This window comes from Rhipicephalus microplus, chromosome 6, assembly GCF_043290135.1.
Source record: "Rhipicephalus microplus isolate Deutch F79 chromosome 6, USDA_Rmic, whole genome shotgun sequence".
NCBI classification, from domain to species: Eukaryota; Metazoa; Arthropoda; class Arachnida; order Ixodida; family Ixodidae; genus Rhipicephalus; species Rhipicephalus microplus.
The window spans coordinates 128,847,515-128,875,015 of record NC_134705.1 but is presented as its reverse complement, the minus strand read 5'-3'; the positions used below and the strand labels follow the sequence as shown (position 1 = coordinate 128,875,015).

General features: G+C 44.8%; 1 protein-coding gene across 2 annotated transcripts; it reads left to right on the top strand.

The window, feature by feature from the left end:
* Positions 1 to 119: 119 nt before the first annotated feature.
* Positions 120 to 25,523, top strand: LOC119186215 (cystatin-2). Of its 2 annotated transcripts, none has more exons than XM_075866550.1 (4): positions 120 to 367; positions 17,097 to 17,346; positions 19,622 to 19,726; positions 25,257 to 25,523. In XM_075866550.1, the coding sequence occupies exons 2-4, from the start codon at positions 17,122 to 17,124 to the stop codon at positions 25,347 to 25,349; spliced, it is 423 nt and encodes a 140-aa protein (XP_075722665.1). In that variant the 5' UTR covers positions 120 to 367; positions 17,097 to 17,121; the 3' UTR covers positions 25,350 to 25,523. The 2 variants fall into 2 exon arrangements, with proteins under 2 accessions (XP_075722665.1, XP_075722664.1); XM_075866549.1 differs by lacking the exon at positions 120 to 367 and adding an exon at positions 7,924 to 8,082.
* Positions 25,524 to 27,501: the final 1,978 nt, after the last annotated feature.

The window sequence follows — 27,501 nt, the reverse complement described above, 5'->3', positions numbered from 1 at the left end:
AAGCTCGCCATCAAACAACGCAATGTGTTTGAGCGACACGCAGCTGTGCCCAGTCTGTTTACGTTCTGCCTGGTGTCGAGAGTACGCGACTCAGAAACCCGGCCAGCGGCCCGCAGCAGCTGCGCCCGCTTTTACAACTCGCTCAGGTTATCGCGGAAACAAGGACGTCTTGAGATTTCGCTCTGTTTCTTTTCCCACACACCTAGAATGTAGGTAAGATCAACAACCGGAAACAGTCAACTACAAAGAACGAACAACAGCTGATCTTGTAAGCGGATATCCCGTGTACACCGACGATGGCCACGGTGTCATCACTTCGCAACGCGCGTCCCAGGCTTCCAGGAAGGGTTTCGTGCCATCCAGAAAGGTAGGCAACTGCTCAGATAAACTATAGTGGGTAGAAGGTTTGTAGTGTAAGCAGTGCAATCAGCGTTTTCTGGTCTTTTACGCACAAAGGATAGACTCTTGAACTTGAGTATTATTCTCATTTACAATTTTTTTTCGGTCTTTCTTCTCTCTGTCTTGCTGTAAACTCATGAACTTATATATTTATTTAAACACCGCCGTTATCAGCGACAATGTTCTTACTTCAGACAGTGGAAATGACGAGTACGATATCCATTCCCCTCGCTGTCGAGTGAGCTGAAGAAAACGTAGCCGCTATGGAAAAACTCATGTGGGAAGTACGCGCATCGTAAACTATAACGCCCACTTTACAAAATGTTAAAGGCAACTACTGCGAGTTCACTCGTCACTCAATATATTTGTATGGCCCTAAGTTTCGTTATTCCCAAAGCCGCCCGGCAGTGACCACCGCTGGATGGGTTCACCATTCAGGAAAGCTGAAAACATATTGTTCCTTTCCTCGAAGATTGATGTTCTCAGTTGTTCAATGGGAGACTACGTCTACTACTCCATTGTTCTATAGATGGAGATGTGCTAATGGGCCTCGCTGAACGCTTCGTCTGACACTTTTACATGTGCCGCTACTTAGAACACTGAGCGCTCGCATTGTGCAAAAGCTTCTTTTTCCTGGTGAAAAAAAAAAAAAGACTCGCGTACGCAGCAGCGCAGTCTGCTGATCCCTTCCGGCTGGTGCTGCCACCTCGGCGCTATAGCTGCAATCATTGCGTATGCCAGACGCGATGACTTCGAACGAAGTTGGCGTCTCGCCGCGACGCTAGAGTGCTCTTAGAAAGCTTGTGAGGTGCAACCGTTCATCATCTAAGATGGTAACAACAAAGTATTGGATGCTTATCGCGTACATGCAGTGTAGTGTACATTTCACGGTGAAAGATGCTTGTATGCAAAGAAAAAACACACTACCTTGTTTTCTGCCTTTGTAGAATGCTTATTTCATTAACTCTTCTATTACTACGCATATTCAAATTAAACACCATTGATCAATGCTTTGGATAGTCGATATCGGTATGTTGAAATTACTTCTCGCGCATCCAGCACTTTCTAGTAGTTACTCCAGCCACTCAACTTTCAGAATCCGTTCGAGCTTGCCCATTCTGGCAACAATGATTTCTGACAGACCATTTTTACACGAAGCAATGTGCGTGTGTTATTGAGAAAATGCACTTGGCTGGCGAACTTATTAGAAGTGTGTGCCCCTCGTGGTTATGCTACAGTAATATCAACGCTCTGTAATTCAAAGCTTTGCAAGCCAACTATCACATCATGGTATGAACTTCGCAACCTGACCGTGTTGAGCAGTATTAATTATCAGAAATGTATGCCAGGTATTTAGTAGAAAGCCTATTCTACAAAAAAATATTTCCAAAGGTCCACCGCATGTATGAAGTTTTGAGGTGGCCTTCTTAGCCAGTTTTCAGTAGCTTCGGTTTAGCTTGCATCGTTATATCAGCCACAGGGCCGCATTTGGTATCACCATTCACTCCTTTGGCAGTATCGCCACGCGCGCACGGGTGTGCACCTGCACTGTAAAAGCACGCGCCACTCGAAACTGTCTTGCAACCGCACTTCAATTGAACGAGTACGAGCTGAGAGTCTCAGGATGACAGCATCTCAGCTTCAAATTCAAGTTGGTGGTCCCACTCCGGCTGCAACCACTCCGCCTTTTACGCATTGTTTGCGCATGCACTGGGCTCGCTGCGCTTCACAGATAAAACAGCATTGGGCTACTTCAAAAAGCTTATTGTCCCCTCTTTTCAATGAGATCTCATTTTGATGCCTGGTCGCAAGCCTTACCTAGTAGCAATGAAAATAGTGTGGGCAACAAAAGCATTTTCGCTGTACAAGCCTCCGTTGTACTGCGAGTACGGTGAAACTATTCAACGTAACAAAGCGGAATTTACTGTGTCTTTAGACAAAGTGTCCTCCAAGGTTTCTGTGAAGATATAATGAACATAAAGTAATTAGTATGTTATTTACATTTAAATTAAAATGGGCAATATCATAAAAGTTTGCGTATGAATATTTTTTTTTCTTTACATAGCGAAACTATAATATCCGGTGGCTATGAAGACTACATTCAACTTATTTTTCATGCGAAGTTACTTAGTGCTCTGACAAAACTTGATGAATTATTATTGTGTCAATGGGGCAGTTTATCGATGTACTTGGTCACGCATTACTGATGAAGCGACAAAACTATACAAGCTCATACTCCCCAGCACATGGAGCGGTGAACAAAGGCTTATGGGGTTTGACGACAAAGACGCGTTTCGAGGAGAACGGCGTAGTCCGCGTCTGGGCAGCCCCTTTTCACTAACTTCCCTTTTCGTCGGGCGCCGTCTACCGACTGGCCATCCTTCGCCTGCCCCAAACACAACTCCTTCTAACCCAAGAATGTTGTATGTACGCTTGTTGTACATACGACTTCAAGAACCGTATAGGGAGAGGGGGGGGGGCACTAGGCACACTGCCCACACTTCGAGTCGCGCGTAAACATCCTACAAAAGTAACTAAAACAACAAAAACATGTTACAAGGAATTCACTACAATGTCTTACATCGTTACAAAGCACTATCACACAAGTGTCTCTTTTTAAAATGTTGGTGGTCACCCAAACGCACAAAGTCACGCAGAAATAACAAGAAGAGACACATACTCGAAAATAAAAAAATGCAGAAAAACGCAGTCTAGTAGTCACACCCGCACAATCGCAGGTTGGACCCTGTCCCGTACACTCCTCGGTGCACCATTGCAATTATTGAACATTCAGACTTCACGCTGTATTCGTTCTGCGTGGCCGTCAACTGCGCGAGCTGCTTTTGCCACTCGAGCACGTAGCTCCGTCAAGTAAGCAGTCGCAGATTTATTTAGACCTATTGGAGGTTGCCAATCTCCCGTCCAGCTTTTTTTGTTGTATGTTTAACGGGCCTTGGGCCATACGACCGTACATTAGCTTAAATGGTGACACCCGTGTTTTCTTATGAGGGATCTCACGATACACCCACAGAACACATGGCATGCAGCGGTCTGAATCTCGCGCATGATCGTGTATGACATGTTTCAACATCGCCTTAATGTTCCGTTCCACCACTCTACTAAGCCGTTACTCTGCGGGTGTTCTGGTGTTCAAAAGCGTACCTCCAATCCTAGCCTTTCTGTCAGCTCTCGAGTCAACGTGGCTGTAAAGTTAGTTCCCTGTCCCTGCATTTGAGTTCTGGGACCCCGTACCGCGGGAATATATCCAACAACACCAGACAAGTTGCGCTCGCGGTCAAAGCTCGAAGCGGGATGGCCTCAGGCCACCTCATGCATAAGTCAATCATGCACAAAGCGTACCGATGGCGACAATATGATGCAGTTTCTACGGGACGGACACAGTCAAGGTACACTACTTGAAATGGTGTTTGCGGTCGTGTGAGGGGAGCGATTTGCACTGGATCGGCCACATTCCTACTGCTGTTTGGGCTAGTTGGTTTGAAATCATGGTAATAAGGGCTGCAGCGCGAGCACGAAGGTGCTAGAAGAAACAGACGAAAGGCGAGGCAAAGAAAGCAAAGAGGACAACACGAGTGCTGTGTTGCGCTCGTGTTGTCCTCTTTGCTTTCTTTGCCTCGCCTTTCGTCTGTTTCTTCTAGCACCTTCGTGCTCACGCTGCAGTTCTTATTACCACATTCCTACTGGCGAATTTCTGACATGTATGGCAAGACTGACAATGCTTTTTATGTCCGGCACCATTGTCGTCCAAAAGAATGCACTACAAACGCGCTCTTTTGTCTTCTTCGCTGAAAAATGCCCGCCAAAAGGTGCATCGTGAGCGACAGCAAGCACTTCGCGGAGTTATTCAGGTAATACAAGTTGGTTACACTGCCTCCCGTTAAGAGTTCCCGGTGGAACGATAGGACCCCCTCTATGAACATTTCATGTGTTCCCTCACGCGCCTCTTACCACGGCGAAAACAATGATCTGTCTTCTCTTAGGTCTTTTGCGAACATTTTATTGTACGCCTCATTAGCCGCTACTTGCCCTGTCAAAGAAACGGATCACGATCCCGCTAGATCTGGCTGGTGCTCCGGTTTCTCCTTAGCACTGACCTCATCTTCACGATCAATTTCTTCAGAAGCGTTCACCTCTACTCTCACTATCTAAACCGCCAATGTCTTCGATTCACTTCGCGTCTGTTTAAGCTTTTCCAGCGTGTCTGGTGTAAGTAGAGCGTCTATACTCCTTCCACGAGTTCATCTGTGACCGTGCACAGTTCCATTAGCTCCGCAGCTGAGCTTCCACCCGAAATATACAGGGCTAACGAGACGTACATTAGGTCAACTGCAACTGCCTGCCGAAATGCTCCTCTCAAGCATACTTGGCCTACTCGCTGAACTCTCGCTGATTGCGGGACTAACTTTTCCCAGATCACTGTAATATCCGCCTCCTGAATCTAAGCACGCGTGAAACTTGCGACCCACACTTATCAATTCCATTTACATCAATCTTGATATTCCAGCACCACCGTGCCCGTGCAACGTTGGCCTCCACCTGTTCACATGCCACCCGCGCGGTTAGTCTATCCGGAGACAAACGGTCTTGTGCCTCTTCTGCTGCCGTCTGTGTCGTTTGGGAGCACTGCCACTGATAGTGTCCACTCTCTCCGAAAGCATAGCATCGGGAGCCCATTCTCTTGTTTCGCTGAGCTAGCCTAACTGTCGAGTGGTGATTGAACGTTTCACCATTCTTAGATCGTCCAGTAGCTGGATTTCGTGGCTTTCTATAACTCGTGCTCTCATCATATGTTTGCGCCAACTTCGCGAGGTCATGAGGGCACAGCCATTCTGCTGTCTCATGCTGAATCACGTATGTACGCATGTCTTCACACATCAGCTGCTTGGCTCTGTCTAAAATGAGCAACGCCAGCAGCTCCTGAACACTGCTAATTTCTCTATTGCGGAAATAATAATCAAGCAAAATCTCGAGTCTCGTTGTGAAGTTGGTCCCCATGTTTCATCACCTTTCCGACAGGCGTAAAGGTGGCGTTTGTACTCCTCAGGTGTGAGCTTCAGTTCATGCAGAATCAGATCGCGAACTTCCTCGTATGAAAGTACTCGGTCCTCAGCCATATTCGCCACCAATGCTAGGCTATTTTTGTTCAGCAATGGCACAATGATTGATAATATATGTGGGGTTTAACGTCTCAAAACCACCATATCATTATGAGAGACGCCGTAGTGGAGGGCTCCAGAAATTTGCTACAGGGTTGCTACGTTATACTCGCTGGGCGTAACCTCCTTGGTTTTGAAAGGTTTAGCGAGCGTTGGGTCGCAGTGCCATGAATACAGTGAACTAGTATATACCATGAACTCGAGGTGGTTAAAGGTGGGAAGTAGACACGAAGCGCAAGCCGTAAGAAAGTGTGCGTGTGCCACCTCTCGTTTAGTCCTTGGAATGTACGCTAGATGGTGGTGCTTCTATATGCGGAATATATGATGAAAAGATGCGAGATGGTGGTACTTGGAGTGCTGACTAGATGGACAAATGGACACAGACGCAGAGATGGCTGCTCGGACGGATGAATGGATGCATGAACGGACGCAGGGGCGGATGCATGGACGAACGCAGGGATGGACGCATGAATGGATGTGCGGACCCACAAACAGACGCACGCACGAACGGGCGGATGGACGCACGGGTGGCCACACAGACGGACGCATGGACGGATGGAAGCAAGAACGAATGGACGGGCGGATGCTTCGCCACACTTTCCATCATTCACCCCGTGGATATGCTGCCATTTTTTCCATAATCAAGCACTGAGAGAGGAATTCACCTAGGAACCTGCATACTTCTCATCTCATGTTGACAACCCTGATTAAAGTAGCCATTCTTTTCTGCAGCACTAACCACTATTTGCAATCTTTTTTTCCAAAGACAAGTAGAGATTGGAACCGCCGTCCCTCTCTATTGCTGCCACTAAGGACCAAGCGCTCTTCATGACGGTAGTTTCACAAACCTTTATGGGGGAACTGCAGACTACTATTGTTCTTTGTTTTGAGGAACGAAGCTCATTATGGCGTGGCTTGTGCGTCCCTCGTTGTAGTGCGTAACCACTGCTGGCACTTATCCAAAATTGTGGTCCTTAGAATGTCCGCTGGATGGCGGTACTTGTATATGATGAATACATCATGAAAACATGTTATACGGCGGTACTAGAAGTGTTCACTGGGTAGACGGACGGACAGGTGGATGGAAATACAGATGGATGAACGAACTGATGGACGTATGAATGGACGGACAGACAGACAGAAGGATGGACGCATTGACGGATGGGCAGATGGACAGACAGAAGGATGGCCGCACGGAAACACTCACAGATGGACGGACAAACAAACAAACAGACAGACAGACAGACAGACAGACAGACAGACAGACAGACAGACAGACAGACAGACAGACAGACAGAGAGACAGACAGACAGACAGACAGACAGACAGACAGACAGACAGACAGACAGACGGGCGAACGATCTGACGAACATATGGACGCATAGACGAATGCGGGGACGGACGGACGCACCAACGGCCACACGGATGGATGGATACACGGATGGACGCATGTACGGACGTAAGCAAGAATGAATGGATGGACGAAAGCACGGACGGACTGATGAATGCTTCGCCTCACCAATCATCATTCACTCCGTGGACATGCTGTGATTGTTTTTCTTGTTTTAACTATTGTGATTTGTAGTATTTCCTTAGCTGCTGTTATAATTTTTACTGTGTTCATATTGTGCTCAGGCCCTCTGTAACACCCTCTCTCTCTTGGTCATATGCTAATAAATAAGTAATAAATAAATAAACAAATAAATAAATAAAGTGAATAAATAGGTGCCAAATCTACCAACTCAACTGTTTTCACACGTATGCGTTTACCGCAGCACTGTTCGTCAGTATTGAAGGTACAAAACGATGGGCATAACAGTTCGATAAAAAATCACTGAAACCGATTTCTGAAATTCAGGAGAGTAGCCGCACGTCTTTTTTTGTTTTCTTCGCGAGGTGAGGGGGGGTGGGGCGCTTCAAAAGTTTTATATACTTTCGCGCGTACATTTGTATGTGGGCGTGTGTATATAAGCTGGCGAATACCCCAACCTTGCCTACGCACGTGCTTGCGAAATAGTCTGTGTGCACTGCGACGCCACTGACCGAGCCTCCCTTACTTTTACCAACAACCGTCGTCGAGACAGAATGAATGAATCGTCGAGACAGCCCCCGCCTATAGACTATTTTGTTTTTCGCGCAGAAGGCGTCCAGTGCACCTGTCTGACGTCTGTCCTTGCGCAACGTCAGCTGTAGAATTCGTGCAACGCACACTTCATCGCACGGCCACTTATCTCCTACACCGCTAGCCAAGCACGTGCCGGACTTGCGTGCAAGCTTTCTTCTTTTCCTTTTTCTTCTTTTTTTCTACAAGCAATCGACATTTGCTGCGCGCAGGGTTTTTCGTCCATGCTTAGCTGTCAAACGCTTTCCCCGGGCTTCGTGTTTGCGTTCGGACGACTGCGCCCCGCAATCAGAAGGCTTTATAGTGCACGGTCGTGTTACACCGACTCCGATTCATCCAGCGACGATCGCTTTATCTCGACGTTATAGTTTCTGCTTTTCTTGGGTGAGTACCATGAATGTTTTCTGTTCGGTAGCACCGTATGTACTGCATCTAGCGTCGGTGGTAAATAATAGCGACAATAGCATGCAGAGATCGAACGATGAAGTGTGGAAGAACAAAATATTGCTGCTATGTACTTGACTTGCAGAACTAACTTGAGCTGTTTCAACAAGCGTGAGCTGGAAACCAGATCGCTCTTGGCAATTTGTAAACCCCACCTGTATTTCCGTCTTCCATCACCTTGCGGACATTAGCGGACCCTATGGTCTAGTATGCACGATGTATTCAGTGAAGCATTATATAATGACACAAAAAAGCATTTCAAGTTATTTTAGGACACATTCGCATTACTGAAAGAAAGTATGCTATAAGAAAGCGCATTAACATTAAATAAATCAAGGGAGCAACATGCGTATTCTGTTGCTGTCTATTTTTTTGCGTAACGCTACATGACAATAGATAATATGCAGGCCAAAAACCCGAAGTATTTTACAACATACGGCAACAGTTCGACGGTGCAAAAAGATGTACCGTTTCTTACAAGGCACAAGATTCATTGATGCAAAACAAAAGATAGTCCACCGCGGTGGATCAGTGGTTACATTGCTCGGTTGCTGACCCGGGGGTCTCGGGTTCGAGTCCGGCCGCGGCGGTAGTATTTTGATGGAAGCGAAATGGTAGGGGCCCGGATGCTGTGCGGTGTCAGGGCGCGTTAAACAACACCAGATGGTATAAATTTCAGACACCTTCCACTGCAGCGTCTCTCATAATCATATCGTGGGTTTTGGGACGTAAGATATCACATAATAATATTATTATAAAAACAAAATATAGCCGTGTAAATTCTTAAAGTCCGAATGAAATCAAACGACATATGCTTGTGAGTGGGTTTTTACACGTGTGCTTGTGTGTTTTACTCTCCGTGTACTGCTCTTCGTAGTTCCTTTTAAATATACATCTTCAATATTGACTCAAGGGCCAAAGTGTAGCCGATACCTTCCACGTGCATCATCATCTAACTCCTTAGACATTATATAGATTAAAAAAAATCACGCAACGCAAAACATTAAAGCATAAAAAGTAATCAGTGGACTAATACATACAAACATCAATTAAAACCTGAGAAATTTTAGTGTGAATAAAACTGCCCTACAGTACCTTTAAATTCATTCACCAATCGGGTAACGTACTTATGAAAATTGGAACTTGAACTTTCTTTGTGGCCACATGAACTACATTAAACAAAAAAAACAGCGATATTATAGCTGTTTAGAAACTTCACTGTAATAGTCAATATGAACGAGTACTCGGTACTTTGGTGAACCGAAAATGCGTAAAGATTTGTCCAGCATATACAACGTACGATAGAACGTCACTATCGACTTAACTTTATAACCTTCGTCCACTTAAAACCAAGTTGGAATAAAATGATAACAAAACTCAGCGTATCAAAATTTGTTCGGAAGGAATACAAAAAGATTTGTAATTACAAAAGAGACTGACATCATTCAATTTTATTAACATATGCTGTTCGCATTGCTTCGCTAATAGCAAATATAGCAATGAACCCATTAGCTAGACGTGGTCTTTAGCTAGAGAGCACTGACTGTGATTCAGGCATAAATATCATCCTATATATTTCAAGCTCCTATTTTTCTGTGTTGAGCTGTTGCCTTCAACTTAATACAATAGAACGGCAGCTACTCGGCTTCATTTAGCTATTTATTAGTTGACAATAATGTTTGATTCGAATGTATTGCGGAAACCTATTATTTTTGCGTCTATATAAATTGATGTCTTAAAAGAACTTACAGATAACTACAAGGCGACAAAAAAGAACATCTTAATATTTCGCAATTATCTTTACAGCCTGTAAAAAAAACTCAGTGAGTTGCGTACTGCGTCTTTTGAGCAGTAATAAAAAGAGCGTTTGATGCTTTATGTTCACCGTGCGGCGTTTGCAAAACCTTCGAAGTGAATATTTGCCAAGCATCAATGCCCAGTGATAGACCATCAATATACACTGCATAGCTAATCGTTGATCATTCAATATCCTATAAAATCTAGAAAAGTTTTTCTTGCGCTTCACATGGCACAAATAGATAACTACGGCCAAGTAATAACCAATGAATAGGCGATCGATAACCGATGAGGAACCAATCAAGAGTTATCCAATGGTTTATCTATCATGAATCAATAGCCGATAGAAAAAGACAGAGAGATGCAAGAAAAGGCAAGGAGGTTAACAAGACGCTCGTGCGGTTTACTACCCTGCACTGGTGGAAAGAATGAAGGGGAGAAAAGAGATTGACGAACGACCTGCTCGCATTTCGTTTTTCGGTTGTCCTTAGGACACGAGAACACTCGCAACTTCGGTCTATTTGCCGCGACAATTGTTCCGCCGCGGTGGTCTAGTGGCTAAATTACTCGGCTGCTGACCCGCAGGTCGCGGGTTCAAATCCCGGCTGCGGCCGCCGCATTTCCGATGGAGGCGGAAATGTTGTAGGCCCGTGTGCTCAGATTTGGGTGCACGTTAAAGAACCCCAGGTGCTCTAAATTTCCGGAGCCCTCCACTACGGCGTCTCTCATAATCATATGGTGGTTTTGGGACGTTAAACCCCACATATCAATCATCAATTGCCGCGACAATTCGCCACGCAGCATCGCCCAACTAATCGAATTTGCAGCCGTGTACACATTGCGAATATCCAGTACACAAAGCGCATCACATATCCACGCTGCAGTTCACAGGCACAAAAACACGGTCTTCTAGAGTCGCCCACAAGCACACCAGTACACCACGAAAATGTTCGTCAGGCTTGGCGATCCATGCCTGTCGAGCGACGAGCGCAAGCAAGCGTTGGCACGACTGTGCAGCGAAACAGTGCGGTCTAAACAGAGTGACGTCAGAGCCCGCGGCAGAGACAGTGAGCAGGCCTCAAATTATCCAGGTGGTATTGGACGATACCTGGTCAGCCGGTCTTATTTTGGCCATTGTGGCAAAAAGGGAACCATCCACGTTGACTACCCGCATCTTCGGGAATGTTTTAACCATCTTGCGTCGTCAATCGTTCAGTAATAGGCGAGCAGCATTTTATGCGGTCTTGTGCTCAGTGCAGCCATCTTTGTTTATCACGAGTAATTTTAGTACTGGTGATTGGCTCTTCCAAGTGCGTCATCAGGCTAGACCCGAAATGTGCCACAGATGGCGCAAAATAGTTTCTTGCACCTATCTTATTTCTTGATTATTGAAGCACAGTTGTACGTGATACTGACGTGTGCCTTAGAAGTCTTAATGCAGTATTACGACAAGTACAGAACATTGCTCTGCCTTTACATGTAGGTACTTGTTATTGTCTGTTTGTATTCTTTGTGTACGCTCCTTCATGAGCCTCTGTAGGAGCTGCCGTACCTGCAACTAAAATAAAGTTTCAAAACTAACCTTCTGCGCTTTCATAACCTTTTGCATGCCCTCAGTGTTCTTTTCATGTAAATACAGTTCCAACATACAGACTACATTTTGTAAACGGAGATGTGTACCTTAAAACGAAACTTTCAGCTAGTTATACAGCACGAAAACCATCAAATAGGAAGCTTTTATGCCTGTCATCTAGCCCTGCATATTACTCCTTTTTTCCGGCTAGCTTTTCGCTAAAATTTATTCGTTGTTTCATTGTTCTTCGGTTTAAAAAAACAGAAAAGAAAAACGATTACTTGATTTAAATTGATGAATACAGCTCTGAGAACTCTACTGCCATAGGTTTCACTATCATACGTTAATGATTAGCGGGGGATGCCAAGGTTGCCGTTTCATTTTCAAATTTCACGCTGAAACCTCTGCGTATGACGTATAAATTTTCAGAATGTTTATCCCGCTTTCATGACGATGGCTCAATCAAATTTTTCTAAACTTGGTATTCTGGTTCTATGACAGTTACAAATGACAGTGTATTCCATTTTTATCGCTCAAAAGCTGCGTAAAGCTCAGTAGACACTTTCGAAATCTATGACATCATGTTTGGTGCGGTAATCTCACGGAGGCGTATCCACCTGCAGTTGTTTTTTTCGCGCGCTTTCCCTCTTAACAAATGTCAAGTAGTGGTAACAGCGGTGTTTTCAGGATGGGGAAATTCTACTTTAACAGGTGAAAAATCGTTTTCCTCCTTAGCGTTTCTTTAAGCAATGTGGATTCATTGCGACATATGAGCAATCAACACTGTGCATGATTGGGACGCTAGCGTTCCAGTGCCATTGTGCTCCATTTCACCCACCCGTTCACCCAAAATGCATATTACGGTACATAACTTCGAGAAAACATTTCGACGCCCATAAGCACAACCAGAAGAAGACGAATCACAGGAATGAGGTGCGAAAGACACTATTTTTCTGTGCTTCGTCTTTCTTCTTCTGTTAAAATTCTTCATCAAGCTGTTGCAAGTGCTACTTCATTGCCTAACATGCACCGCCACTCTGGTAGCGTTCCACCACGGCCTCACCTCCCATAACGCCATTTGCGTGGGCACACTGTGGCGCTGGCAGACGATGCATCGAAGGGAGTCTACATGTTCACTTTTAAATGCGAAGCAATTCTTAGCGAACTTCGGCGACATAGAGCGTATCTATCTATCTATCTATCTATCTATCTATCTATCTATCTATCTATCTATCTATCTATCTATCTATCTATCTATCTATCTATCTATCTATCTATCTATTTAGCCACCTACGACTTTCAGCTCTCCTGGCCGCTGGGATAATGGTATCAGTACCAAGCTTGGTATGGCACAACATGACAATATGAACAACATATTCAATGAGTCATAACATGACAATCATGACATGTATGCCATGAATGTGATTATTTAAATTTCATAGTCCTGCAGCGCTTGCGGTGGTTTCGTTCACATGGCATGTTGCAAAACTGGCATGGTATGACATGATCGCATGGCGAACACAAGTGATAGACCCTAACATCAAAATCGTGCAATGCATGTCATGTAACAGCATGACTACGTTCCATGCTGATGATGCTCTCGCGGCTGTTTCGCTAGTGTCAAATTACCAAATTTGGTATTACGGTACGTGAATAGATGACGAAAGTATGTGACTAATGCACGCATGATAATCATGAGATGCGTGTCATCTATTAACAAGACTACATGCCACGCTCATGATGCGCTGGCGGCCGTTTCGCTAGCTTCACTTATACCAACTTTGGTATTACGGGACGTGAATGGATGACGAAGCTTTGATACTGGTGCAAACATGATAAACATGAGATGCGTGTCATGTAACAACATGACTACAAGCTACGCTCCTGATGCCCTCGCAGCCGTTTCGCTAGCCTCAAATGTACCAAACTCGGTGTTACGCGACGCCAATAGATGGCGAAGGTATGTGACGGGTGCAAACATGATCATCTTGAGATTCGTGTCATGTGAGAACACGACTACATGCCATAGTCAAGATGCGAATACATTTCAATGTGTTGCGATGCGCGTGCTCGCCGGCTTTCATTTCGTCGCATCACGCTGGCGTTGCCACGCCAGGCACTTGTCCTGTCATATACTCGCAGGCACGCGCTGCACTTCGTTGCTTTGACGCACGCGCGTTTCAGCGTGTCCGGCGTCCCTCCGTCACGAAGAGAGGGAGAAGCAGTGTTTCCTGGGAAACGCATCGGCGCGAAATGCAGCATGTCACAATTCGCACCGGTTGCCGTTGGGCCACGCAGTGGACGCTGGTCGCGCCTGGCGTCAGACTATAAGTGCTCGCGTTTTGCTTAAGTAACGTCGCTGTGCCCAGCGTGCGCGCGCGTCAACGCTACATTGGAGTATATTGGGCCCTTCATGATGAGGTCGTGGCCGCTTTGCTAGCTCCACATATACCAAATCGGTGTTATGTGACGTCAATTAATGAGAAAATCTGTGATTGGTGCAATCATGATAATCCTGACACGCGTGCCATGTAGGAACATGACAACAGACCACGCTCATAGTGTGCTCGCGGCCGTTTTGCTAGCTACACATATACTAAATTTGGTACCACGCCCCGTGAATAAATGACGAAGGTAAACGACACATCCAACCAGGATAATCATGACACGGAAGTCATGCACGGCATAATTTACTTCCACCTAGTAACGTTGTGCTGATTTTAAAGTTACATATCAACGTTTCTCAATCGTGCTTCGCATATCATCGATTCCCACTGTACGTGGGATCTGCCAATTTTTTTTCAAACAGGCTCCCTAATGCATCGCATGCGTTCAACCTATAGAATACGATGTACAAGACTGCGATCTCGTTCCCGCTTGACCTACTTACCGTAAACATTTATTAACCTCCTCTCGCTCCCTCTCTCTGTGCGACCGAGGGAGCGCCAACGCTTCTCGCCTTCTTCCTGAGCGAGCGTCTGTTTTCATTGGCGTCGGCTGGTGCTGCAAAATTGTGCTGCATAACGACTGGACGGTGAAGAGTAGTGTTTGTTTGGCTGGGAGGGGGGAGGGACAAGTGGCACACTGGCACTTGAAGTAGATAACGGCTGGTGTTACATTTGTCCTCCCCCTTCTGCACCCTCCTGCCGACGACGCCCACGTTTGTTTGGTCGCCCTCATGCAGCTTCACTCTCGCCCTTCACGTCATATGACCTGCGTGAGGCTTATACTATATCCACTACTACTGCTACTACTACGGTGATGATAAAGACATTACAGCTTAGGCTCAGACAGCTTCATTGTAATCATCATCATCATCCTGACTACGCCCACTGTGGGGCAAAGGTATCTCCCATGTTTCGCCAGTCAATTCGGTCATGTGTTTTGTGCTGCCACCATTGTACCCTCAAACTTCCTAATCTCCTCTGCCAGCCAAATCTGTTTCCCCGTCGCGCATTTGTTTAGTTTTTTTTTCCTGCAATCTAGTCATTTACGCTTAGTGACCAGCGACCAGCCTTCCTATGCGCTACGGGCCCTGCCAATATTCCTTTTAAATGCGATGCATTTTTAGCAAACTTCAGTGACTTTGAGCGTATCTATCTATCTATCTATCTATCTATCTATCTATCTATCTATCTATCTATCTAGCAGCCTAGGACCTTTAGCTCTCCTGGCCGTTTCGATAATTGTATCGATACAAAACTTGGTATGGCATAACATGACTGTATGAAGAACATAGTCTGACTAGTCATGACATGAAAATCCTGACATGTATGCCATGAATGTCATGATTTACATTTCATGGTTATGTAACCCTTGCTGTGGTTTCCTTCACATGGCATGTTGAAAAACTGTACGGTACGACATGATTGCATGGTGAACACAAGTGACAGACTCTAACATGAAAATCATGACATGCGTGTCATGTAACAGCATGACTACATGCCACGCTCTTGATGCGCTCGCGCCCCGCCGTGGTGGTCTAGTGGCTAAGGTACTCTGCTGCTGACCCGCAGGGCACGGGTTCAAATCCCGGCTGCGGCGGCTGCATTTCCGATGGAGGCGGAAATGTTGTAGGCCCGTGTGCTCAGATTTGGGTGCACGTTAATGAACCCCAGGTGGTCTAAATTTCCGGAACCCTCCACTACGGCGTCTCTCATAATCATATAGTGGTTTTGGGACGTTAAACCCCACATATCAATCAAATCAATGATGCGCTCGTGGCCCTTTCGCTAGCGTCACATATACCAAATTCTGTATTACTGTGCGTGAATGGTGCCGAAGGTATGTGACTGGTTGAAACATCATAATCACGAGATGCGTGTCATGTGAAAACACGACTACATGCCATAGTGAAGCTGCCAATACATTTCGACATGATGTGGTGTGCATGCTCGTCGGCGTTCATTTCGAGCGGACCGGCGTTGCCCCGCCAAGCGCCGATCTTGCCATATACTCACAGGCGCGCGCCGAGTTGCGTTGATTTGACGCATGCGCATTTCAGCGCATCCGGTGTCCTTCCGTCACGAAAAGAGAGAGACGCAGTGTTGTCTGGGTAACGCATCGGCATAGAATAATGTTACTCTGTGGCATCGGCGCGCGATGCAGCATGTCTCATTTCGCGCCGGTTGCCGTCGGGCCGCGCCGATGGACGCCGGTCGCACCTGGTGTCAGACAAGGAGTGCTCACGTTTCGCTAACGTAGCGTCGCTGTGCCCAGCGTGCGCGCAATTCAACGCTACACTGGAGTATATTGGGCCCTTCATGATGCGCTCGCGGCCGTTTTGCTAGCTCCATATATACCAAACTTGGTGTTCCGAGACGTCAATGGTGGCGAAATGTTTTATTTGTGCAAACATAATCCTGACACGCGTGTCATGTGGGAACATGACAGCATACAACGCTCATAGCATGCTCGCGGCCGTTTTGCTAGGTGCACATACACTAAATTTGGTATCACGTGATGTGAATAGATGACGAAGGTATACGACACATCCAAACATGATAATGATGACACGGAAGTCATGTATGGCATCATTTACCTCCACCTCAAAACGTAGTGCCGATTCATAGTGACATATCAAAATTTCTAATTCATGCTTCGCATATCATCGATTCCCACTGTACGTGGGATGTGCCATTTTTCTTTCTCCCGATTTCAACTATGACATCCCTAACCCCCTTTGTTTTTGTTTTTTTCACTCACTGTTCTCTCTTTGCAGCAATAAACAGGTATAATTCCTGGGTATTGGTTAACGACCACTCTATCGTCCGCATGACTAACATTTTCGGGCGTCATCCTCAGTATATAGCCGATGTCCGAAATGTTCCTTTTGCTTTCCTTACAAACTGAATGGTTAAATGACAGGAACTTCACAGGCGCAAGGCCCAGATTGGTAACCAGGCTGGAACCGTCGCTTGTCTATGCCACACAAAAAATAGCATAGCCGAGTGTGGAGTAGTAGTGGCGATGGCAGTGGGTTATTTGCTGCCATGAGGTGGTAGCATACACCTGCTGTAGGACAGGGTATGTTTCCATGAAAATAAAGTGTAACCTTAACCTTTACGGTGTATATCGGTTTCAGGACGTGTTGAAAGCTTTCGGCTGCCATGATAGCGATCAAGCAGACCTGCTTGCTTCTGGTGGCTGGTTTGTGGACAAGCGCCTTGCTGGGAAGTGGCTATACCGGTTCAACGATGGTGGGAGGCTGGACCGAGCAGAACCCCCAGGGAAGCCCCAAGTACCTGAAGCTTGCCCACTACGCAGTGTCCACGCAAACAGAGGGCGAGACAGTATACAACACGGTCGTCAACCTCACTAACGTCGCCACTCAGGTTAGGGCGGAGCATTGCTTATTTCATTGTTGTCTGTATGTTTATTTGTTCACTGGCCGCTTGTGCAACCAAAAATCAGGCACGTGCACATGAATACTGTAAGATACAATTTACCTTGAAGAGCCCCTAAAGTACTCCGAGTTCAGTGCCAAGAGAGTCGTTTCTTTCGATTTGGCCACCATTTCTACGGGCCCTATTTCTTTTTGGCCGCCTATTTTGTCATAAAATTTACGGACAATGTCAGGACTAAGAGTAGAGTCCAGCAGGACTTCGTTCGTGCTTTCCCGCTACGCGCTGTTGTTTCCGCTTGTGTGGTTGAAAACCTACTAAATGAAGTGAAATAAGTTGATCGAAGACGATAGTCATGCCAGACAAAAAGGAAAGGGTGGGCGACTGCATGGTAAAGCAGGTGGGAGACAATTCACAACTGACATTTCTCGTATATATGTGGACCAGTCTGAAGTACGTGCTCTAATGAGGTAACGTGAATCAGCATTCCGAAGTCACGATGAGCACCTTAATGATTTGAAACACCAAGAGAGAGTAACTCGCTTGGTTTTGTGTTGTCAGAGGCATTTTACGGACCCCATAAACAATAGCTTTAAGATCGATACTGCACTGTATAAATATAAATATGGTGCTTGTCGTGGTGAGAAACTCTTGAGTATGGCTCACCATCCAGCGCATTTATCTCACTGAAGCGAAAGCGCCAAAGTAGGATACTAAACACGAGCCTAGTAACAAAATGACCAGAACTTGACCAGAACAAAAAAAAATAAACGCAGAGTGTGATCACAATTGCACAAATCTTTTGTCTTAAAATTAAAGACAGGGAGGTGAATAATTTTCAGTCAATATTTAGTGTAATCTCACGAGTGCTTAGAAGTGCTTAGAAGTGCTTAAAAGTGCTTAGAAGTGCATCCGTCAGGTCTCGTCAGAATTACCGTCATTGGTGCATTCACTCAGCGTAATCGGCAACATTTCATAAGCAGCGTGACTTTTGACTGTGGAGCGCACTCATTTGCGGTATGATTGTCCGAACGCGAGAGCCGTATTAACTGTTCCTGCCCGCAAAGTTTCGTCTAACGCTGATAAATTTGTCGTTCCTGGGAGCAGTTCGTCGTCGCCAAGTAATGATGGTTTTTGTTAGTTTCCTCAACTTGAAGTTTGTGACCTTTTTATTTTTCACATTGTTATATTAGTACTTTTCAACTAAACACAATATCAAATGCGTTTTTCTGTTTTTGTCTTGTTTTTTGTCACACGTAGTGACAAGCCCCTTCTTACGTCAACACTTCAGTGTTTCCGTTTACTTTTGTACAATTACTTTCTTTACCGACATAATTTTCTAATCTACGTGCCACATGCATGAACTGAATGAATAATAAAAACTCACATGGTTCCTTATGTATTTGCTTAAGACGACCCGAGAGCGAAATCCATGCTACTCGTTTCCTCCTAAGTATTGATCCTCCCCCGCTCCCTTCCGATAGCTTCCTGCACTTAGCGTGGTCCAGCATTGCCTCCGAAATAGGAGGCATTGCAAGCTTTCCGCACTTCTCTATGGTTTTCGCTGCATCCGTGAGAGGCCCGCATTTGGGCGACGCTGTCGTTTGTGATGTCATGGTGTGAAGCTACGTCGTGGCACGTCAGAATGCTGTCATGGATGGCGTCACCCATTGTGCTGATCTGAGCCAGTATGGCGCATTTCATTGACGTCATTGCGTGACGCTCTTTTGCATCATTGGAGTTGAGGGCGACAATCAATTTACGTGTTTCAAGAGGCGCTTAAGGCTTGTGCCGGCGACGAGCCACCACCGTTCGTCCGGAGTGTCTGCAGCAGTTTCCAAAACCATTGAATATGCTCCGACACCTTAAAACATAATTTATTGAGGTCCTCTTTGATGTTTTCGCTCTATGTGCCCCATAGGTAATGCTCGTTTTAAAATTATTACCTTGATGTTGATTAAACAAGCCCGATATCTCGCCTTTTTCAAGGGTCCGCCTAGTTGTTCGGCTATTTCCGGTTTTCTGGCTCATTGCATATATAGACGCGGATTCTGATCCAAGTAGCGGCTATAATGCATATCGGTTGATGAGAGCGCAACGCAAGAATACTCCAGCGATGTCCTTTACACGCCCTTAAAGAATGCGTAGTTGCCTAAATTAATCCATAGCCTTTTCCCTACAGTGTCCCTCATGACTGATAGTGAAGATTGAGTACGTTAGCCCATATGAGCAAAAACAACACCTCTTCACCCTTACATTTGTGCAGGTTGTTGCTGGCGTGAACTACAACCTGACCTTCACTACGGCGCCGACAAGCTGCAGGATCGGTCAAGTGCAATATTCGGCCACTCAATGTCCTCCAGCCGGACCGGTAAGCTTGCAAGCCAGTGTGCTTCTAAATCAAGGAACTATACCCGCTTCACATGTGCATAGACAAAGCTGAAAAACTATACGCAAGTCTCACTCGAGCAACTTGACCGAGTAAGGAGTCGTTTCTGTATATCTTCTAAGCTTTCTACGGCATAAACGGGCTTCGTGAATTCAAATCCAACCTAATTGAGTGCAAGCTTACCTCAAGCCTATTGTTTGTTACTGCCACCCTTGAATCGTAAGCGTTCCTGCATCCCGTGTGTTTGCATCCCCCGGAATTATCCGTAATCCAATTGTGGAGCTGCATCAGCTGAACTCAGCCGGTTATTATCTGCTATGCCGTTTACCTATAGTTCGAGTTGGCGACGCCGTTCTTGTAACAATCACGCATGTTCTGTCATTTATTTGCGCACTTTAACTGTGTAGGTTTCACAGCGCACGCAGCTATAATAGCGGTTGCGTGTGTGTCATGCCCGTACGTTGTTTGCCTGTTGTGCATAGATTCGATGTCTGTTGTGCATAGATTCGATGTCTCGAAGTAATGCCTAAAGGGACTACATGAAGGGGAATCCACTTTCTCTGGTGTGCCATTCGCGAGCTAGTATTCGTCACCATCTAACGAGGTGCACCGTTATTACACGTTGAAGTCTGAGACGTGTAAGGTTTAGTGATATATCGATAGTTCAGGTTTAGTTCAGATTGAGGTGTCACGTTTCTATAGAGGACATGAAAGCCTGCCAGCCCTTTTTTTTAATAATACAGATGAACGTTTATGGGACGGTGTAGCAGCGCAAGTGTTGTTCTGCACGAAGAATTTGAAGAGCATTTCACCTATTTTGACATGATTTATACGATGATTTTGCGGCTTTAAAGCTTAAATATCAATCAATCAATCAATCAATAATCATTTTAACACGACAGCGTTAAAGAGTTTACTTCGCCAAAACTGCGGCGTCAGCGTCGATGGTTGCGAGAGAAAATCCTAATCTTGAGTGTGACCGATAAATCGGCAAAGGTGAAAATTAAAGAAACACCGAAAATGTTTAGTTCGACTAAAAATTAAACCCAGGCCTTAGTTGTTTTTTCTTGCTTTTTTGAAGTGTTTGTAACATTGCGTGGCCGAAGCGTAGAATTGTGCCAGGCTTCGAAACATGTGAAGAGGACAGGGTAGGGCGAAACATGAAAAAAAAATCACGTTTTGTTTTCTTGGCCATTTCTGAAGGGTTTCTCTGTGTGCATACTATCCACATTCATTATTTTCCAAAACAGCAGTTTTTCGTGGCTCATAACTAGTTTTCCCGAAAGCAAGTAAAGAATGGAAAGGCGCCCTAGCGCAAGCCCTTCGTATATGCTCTGTTCTTACGGCCTCCCATTTCTATAAAAACATATGATGATGATGATATGTGGAATTTAACGTCCCAATACCACCATACGATTATGAGAGACGCCGTAGTGGAGGGCTCCGGAAATTTCGACCACCAGGGGTTCTTTATCGTGCACCCATATCTGAGCACACGGGCCTACAACATTTCCGGCTCCAACGGAAACGCACCGCCGCAGCCGGGATTTGATCCCGCGACCTGCGGGTCAGCAGCCGAGTACCTTAGCCACGAGATCACCGTGGCGGGGCTCTATAGAAACATATATAAAAATCTTCATGTAGTAAAGTAAGAATGCTTGTCTAGAGTCAGCTGCGTATAGAAAACTGTCAGGTAACTTTTAAGGCACTACGATGACACTGTGTGCCTTTATATTCACACTTCGTCTTCAGAGCGCATCGCTTCGAACACTTCCCAGTCGTAGCTTTATTGTGTTTGTCGTGCTTGTCAGTAAGCCTAAATACTGGCGGTAAAAAAGGTTTTCAGGAAGAGTGAATTTCACCGCAACCCATAGAGTTGTCTCGTTAATGTGAATAAATTTTAGTGGCGCACTGAGCCGCTGAACCAGCAAGCACTTCATTGTTGAACTCCTCTGCTTTTTGAGCGTCCTTCGAGGCGAATCACGTGCATCAGACAACGAGTATGCTGTGAAAGACGAGCGTTACTTGCGATGCAATTAGAGTGAATAGCGCGTGAGGGCAAGCCGGTTTAGAGAGAGAGAGAGATGGTATGAAGAAAGGCTAGAAGGTTAACCAGAAAGCAAGTGTCTGGTTTGCTACCCTGCATTGGGGAAGGGGAAATGGACCCGGTGTAAGTGTTGAGTTAATGAGAATGGAGTCGCAGAGTTTCTGCTGTCTCTTTTTGAGGTTCAGAATCTTAAGTATGGGGACTTTGGATATTGTTCTTGCATTTAATGATGACAGTATCACACGAGGCGAAATTCTGAAGTAGTTAGAATTGAAGCCAGACCAAGCTAGAGTCTACATACTGGAAAACATTGACCACGCTCCATGGTGACATCTCACATGACATCTCACAAAAATAAAGAAGCAACACAAGCATTACAAGAGGCTCCAAAGTAAAAATATGGCAATGGGAACTATTACCAAGCTTAGAGCTACTAGATAAGGTAGGCGAATAGTGTTTGGTGGCAAAGCGTGATCACTTTTTACCGTTTTCTAATTTTGAACTCGACTATCTGAAAGTCGTGTTTTTTTTATTTCTTAGGTACCATTATTTTCAATGTTTTTCAGGATAGCCAGTTCATTATGTTTTCTTGTATTCCGCATAAGTGCATACAGTTTTAATGTAAAATTGAAGTAATGCACTTTGGAGATTTTGTAAAGTTTCGTATATGCCCAAAGGTGAACCCAAAAGTTTAGTCCCAGTGGTCAACATTCACAAAAATTGTATTATTATCCAGATTTTCTTATTTAAACTTCAGTAAAAAAAGAATAGAAAATTTAGAAAAAAAAGATGCATAGCTTATGCGAATATTCTTTCTATTCACTGAGAAAGCGGTAACTCAAAATGACCAGAAATTCATGGGACGTGTAGGGCTTACACAGTGCCTTCAAATGTACAACAAGTGGTGTTTTGAAGGCACACCTGTTACAAAGCGCTCAGCTATATTTAACCATCATCAGCTGCTGCAAAATAATCCACAAAGGTAGCAGCCGCGTATTTTCGCGTGTTTCCTTACGAACGCGTATCGGACCCTTCCCCGGCCGCAAAAGGAAAGGTTATGGCGGAGTGGGCATTTGACAACTGCATATGCATTAGGCCTTCCAGGATAGTTTGAAACAGCCAGTTTAACCCTCACATGAATTCGTCTTCTGGTGTCACGGTTGAGGCATGCACCGAGAACCGAAGCTAGGCTACCGATTGCGCACAGCTCAATGCGTACTGGTCCCAGCACGTTCTACTTTTGACGACGCAGTTTTTTTTTTTAGCATACCGACAAGAAAAGTTTTAAGGATTTAAGAATTTAGGTTATAAGTAGTTATAGAGTTATAAGAGGCAGTGTTTCAATAAGAGTGACGAGGTATTATAATTATTCGAATACAGAAAAGTAATCGTTTCGACCGCACATGTAGTTGTTAAACTTGCTAATAAACAGATGCTTGTGACGCCCTACTCAGAGTGGTCGTATATATCAAAACGGAAAGCCGAACTAGTTACATTCAATTCATCCTTGATAAAAATGCGCGCAGTACATAACGACAAAACAAACAGAACACAAAGGCCTCGCTCATTGTAAGTTTTCTGCGTACTAGGATGCTTCCAAATTGAACACAGCTTAATCTGGGACTGCTATAATTATCGATTGGCATAAATTACTGCACCCTAGCACTAACAGTCACTCTCTCTATTACAGAGCGCATGGCCTACAGGTTATTAAACTATATTTTTTTTAATTTTCATTATCGTGTTTGCATGCTGCTCACCGATATGAAAGATTAGACAGAATTACTTGCTACCCGCAATACCTTGCTTTATAACGGTGGTGGTAGTGGTGATAATACTGCTACAGGAAGCTTGAGCCCGGAAAAATTCGCCGAAAATTCCACAGCATGTGGTCTCTTTTGTCGTGAGCACAGGAGTTCACGAACGGAGGTGGCTGAAGAGGCTTAATTTAAAGATTTCCTCAAAACGTTCATCTCGCTTCCCACAATTATTGACAACACTGTCTGTGTGAGGGTATTTTAGCATGTCAACGGAAATGACGCAGCCGATGGCATCACTACTTTGGCCACTAACGCGTTTATTGAACTAACTACTTTGATTGTTTACTACTTTTATGTTTAACTACGCTTATTGCACTATTGTACTAACTACATGGCAACGGCAGTGATGTTTAGCAAGGGAAAGCTTCCTTCCCTTCTATAAGGTGTCTGGCCATCGCGTCGCTTGTCTGGTCTTCACATTTTTCATACTATGCGCCGGAGGGACCAGTATACGACTTCCGGTTCTTACCAAATAGCTCATCATACGTAGACAGTGCGCTCGGTTGGGTTCTGGTTTCGGTTGTTTCCTTTTTGCCTATTAAATAATATTTTCTATTTTTTTAGCATTTCAGTTTGGCTCATGGCAAGAGTGTCTTAGTAACATAAAAACACCATTACATGGACATGGTCTAAAAATGGGCCGACTTGGTCTTCAAGTGAAAATTAATCCACTTCGCACACCCCTCGACCCATCCTTGCATACGCTATGCGAGTAAGCGTATATTCACAGTCGTGCGTAGGATTCGTCACAAAAGAGGAAGGGAAGGCAAAGCCTCAACGCAGCGCCCCCCCCCCCCCTCCTATTGGTGGAATCCAAAGTACTACATCATAGTTCACAATGCATGAAAAATAGAAAAAAAATTAAGCGACATCGTGCTTTTCACAATGGCCTACTTATGACCCTTCTTGAAGATGGATAGTAAACAGTTCGCGGAATGCAGCATCAGAACCTTCGAGCGTAGCTATCGCAAAAAAAATGCTTGGCAATAACTAAGGCGAACAATGGGGCAGGTTTTGCGTCCCCACCTTTTTAGGTTATTAAAGGGGGGCAGCTCCCTCTCTAGGGCCCTCATGCGTATGCTTGTCCACGTACCTCACTTAATACAGCATGTCACACAAGTATCTAAAAATAAGATGATGATTTCGCTCGAAATTCGTTGCCCATTTTGGAGGACTCTTTTTTACACGCACTCGCATGGACCAATAAAACTTGCTGCTTGGTGAGTTGGTTCATACTTGGTAGGTACCTTTGATTGCACACTTCTACACTAAAGGACAGCGCAGACGCAGAGGAGCGCAAACTGCGCTCGTCCATGTTTGCCGCGTCCTTTTGTTGCAAGTGCGCAACTACAGTTACCTACCACGCATGGACTCTGGACGCACTATTGTATTCGGGCTGTTCAGGATGCTAAGAGGTCAAATGCGATTGAGTAACTACATGAAGTGACCTGGTGCACTTAGTGGATGATGGGAAATTAGCACCCCTGGCTATGAACGTGCATCCAAAGCACGTGTCGATCCTGTCGTGACTCGGCAGAGCAGTGACTTCACAATGGCGAAGTCTTATCACAACGCTCCAATATTCCCACCCCATCATCGTGTATTATCACATGTACTCACTGAACAATTTTATTTCCCACAACAGGTGAACGGGAAGTGTTCGGCAATCGTCTACGTTGTTCCTTGGATGAACACGACCCAAGTGACCAGCTACACATGTTCCGGCGCAACAAATTGAGAGCCACAAAGTCAACGCCAAAGCTACCTACATGCAACAAGCCCAAAGAAAAGTAACGTGTGGTCCAAATCAGAACAAATAAGAAATTTGAACAAATACTGTTTTGTTTATTTGCGCATGACGTGCGATCAATTACTGAACAGAACAAAAATAAAGCCGGACTCAATATTCTGATTTGTCGTGGTTTTTCTTTATTCTAGCTGCTGGGACCGACAATGCAGTGCCTAATGACATATTCACTACCCTGCACACACGATATTTCCGGATGTTAGTGCGTTGCCCCGTATAACAGTGCAAGCACAATAACTCTTATACGTGTGCAGAATCTACCCGTCGTGATTATATATATATATATATATATATATATATATATATATATATATATATATATATATATATATATATATATATATATATATATATATATATACGGGTGTGTGTGTGTGCGTGTGCGCGCGCACTCAAGCGGGAGAAATGACTTGGCACTGGTGCTTTCAGATACGGAAGATGATTTGACAGTCTTGCCCAAACGGCTCTTTCGCAAGAAAGCTCTGGAGACCATCACCACCAACCTTATAAATATGCAGTTACGGTAGCTCTTTCTCCGGTATCGGCCACATTTTTTGTTCCGTTTACCGCGCTTTATTTTACCAAGTATGCATCACCAACTGGCCCGAACTTCTACTCTAAAGACCACGAGCTCTATAGCCTATGCTGTGCTTCGTACCGAAATCTGCACGTGTATTCGCTGTAGAGCAGAATTTGTAGTCGTATCGTTACCTTTCGGGATACACGGCGTACAAAAGGGCTGCCGAGAACAGATATGCCGGTTTTAAGTTTGCGGAAGAACACTCCTGTTTATTTTGTCACTGGCGTTGCTGGTTGTGGAGAGGAGCATTCACCCTTCACTCGCCCCGAAACGTTTAAATTTTGCATGTTTATATATATATATATATATATATATATATATATATATATATATATATATATATATATATATATATATATATATATATATACGCACACGTGCAAACGCACCCATGAACCTACATATAAAGTATGATTGAACTCCGCCAACAACAACAAAAAACATTGATGGCTATGCATCAATCAGCGGTGGGTCAACCGTAGTTAGTTAACTTGGTGGCATAGCTTGGAGAATTTGTAGGTCAACAAACAAAAAAGCGTCCATGTGCCTTTAAATGGAGCCTAACTATTCCAACTGTGGTAAACAAAACCTAATTCGTCCCAACAAGCCCCGTTGTATCATGTGACATCGCGACGCAACAATCGAATTATGAGGCTAATTAGCTAAAAGGGTCGCGGACGTTTACCTTAACATATTTTGTAATAATTTCCTAACACCAAGGCATAATGACAGAGCTTAGTGGAACTATATTATATGCGATGAATAGTGTGGACGGATGTATGTCGTTCCCAGCAGTTGCACATCAGAGAGTAACTACCTAAATGAGGACTTCAAGAAGGGAGGTGATTAAAACGAGGTCCAGAAGACTGAAGACGAGGTCCAGCTGTTCGTCGAGGACAGTTGTACAGTGCACGGCAAACGGCGAGGGCTCGCTGCCTCCTCTCTGACCACCCATTGATTTAATACCCTCGTTGGCTCATTTTACCAGCACATTGTTGTGGTGACTACTGTATGTTAAGGAAGAAGCGCGTTTGTAAAGCCAGCGCGCTGTCAGTGCTATATAACTGCTAGTTAGGCCAATACTAAGGCGGCGTCCTATAACGACAGGAAAAACAATATTGAAGTTTTCTTTTATATTGAAACACGACCCTTATAGGCAGTATCGTTAGTATCAAAAGCATATCCAAAATTTGTTTCGTCTAAAGGGTTCCCAAACACTTATACTACACACAGGACTTGTTGCGTTGCTACGGAAACCTAACAATAAATACCACAGTTCATTCCAGGTGCGCCGGCCCCACGCCTACGCCAAAGAAGCCCAATTCTTGCGGTGTGAAACGTTGGACTTCCATGAAAAATAAAAATCTGTGTTTAAAGCGCCAAACGTACGGCACGGCTGTGAGACATGTACACCATAATGAGTGACTCAGGATTAAGCTTGACAACGTTCAGTGCTTGTGTATAATACACCTAAGCAAAAGTGGATGGGGATTTCTTACAGTT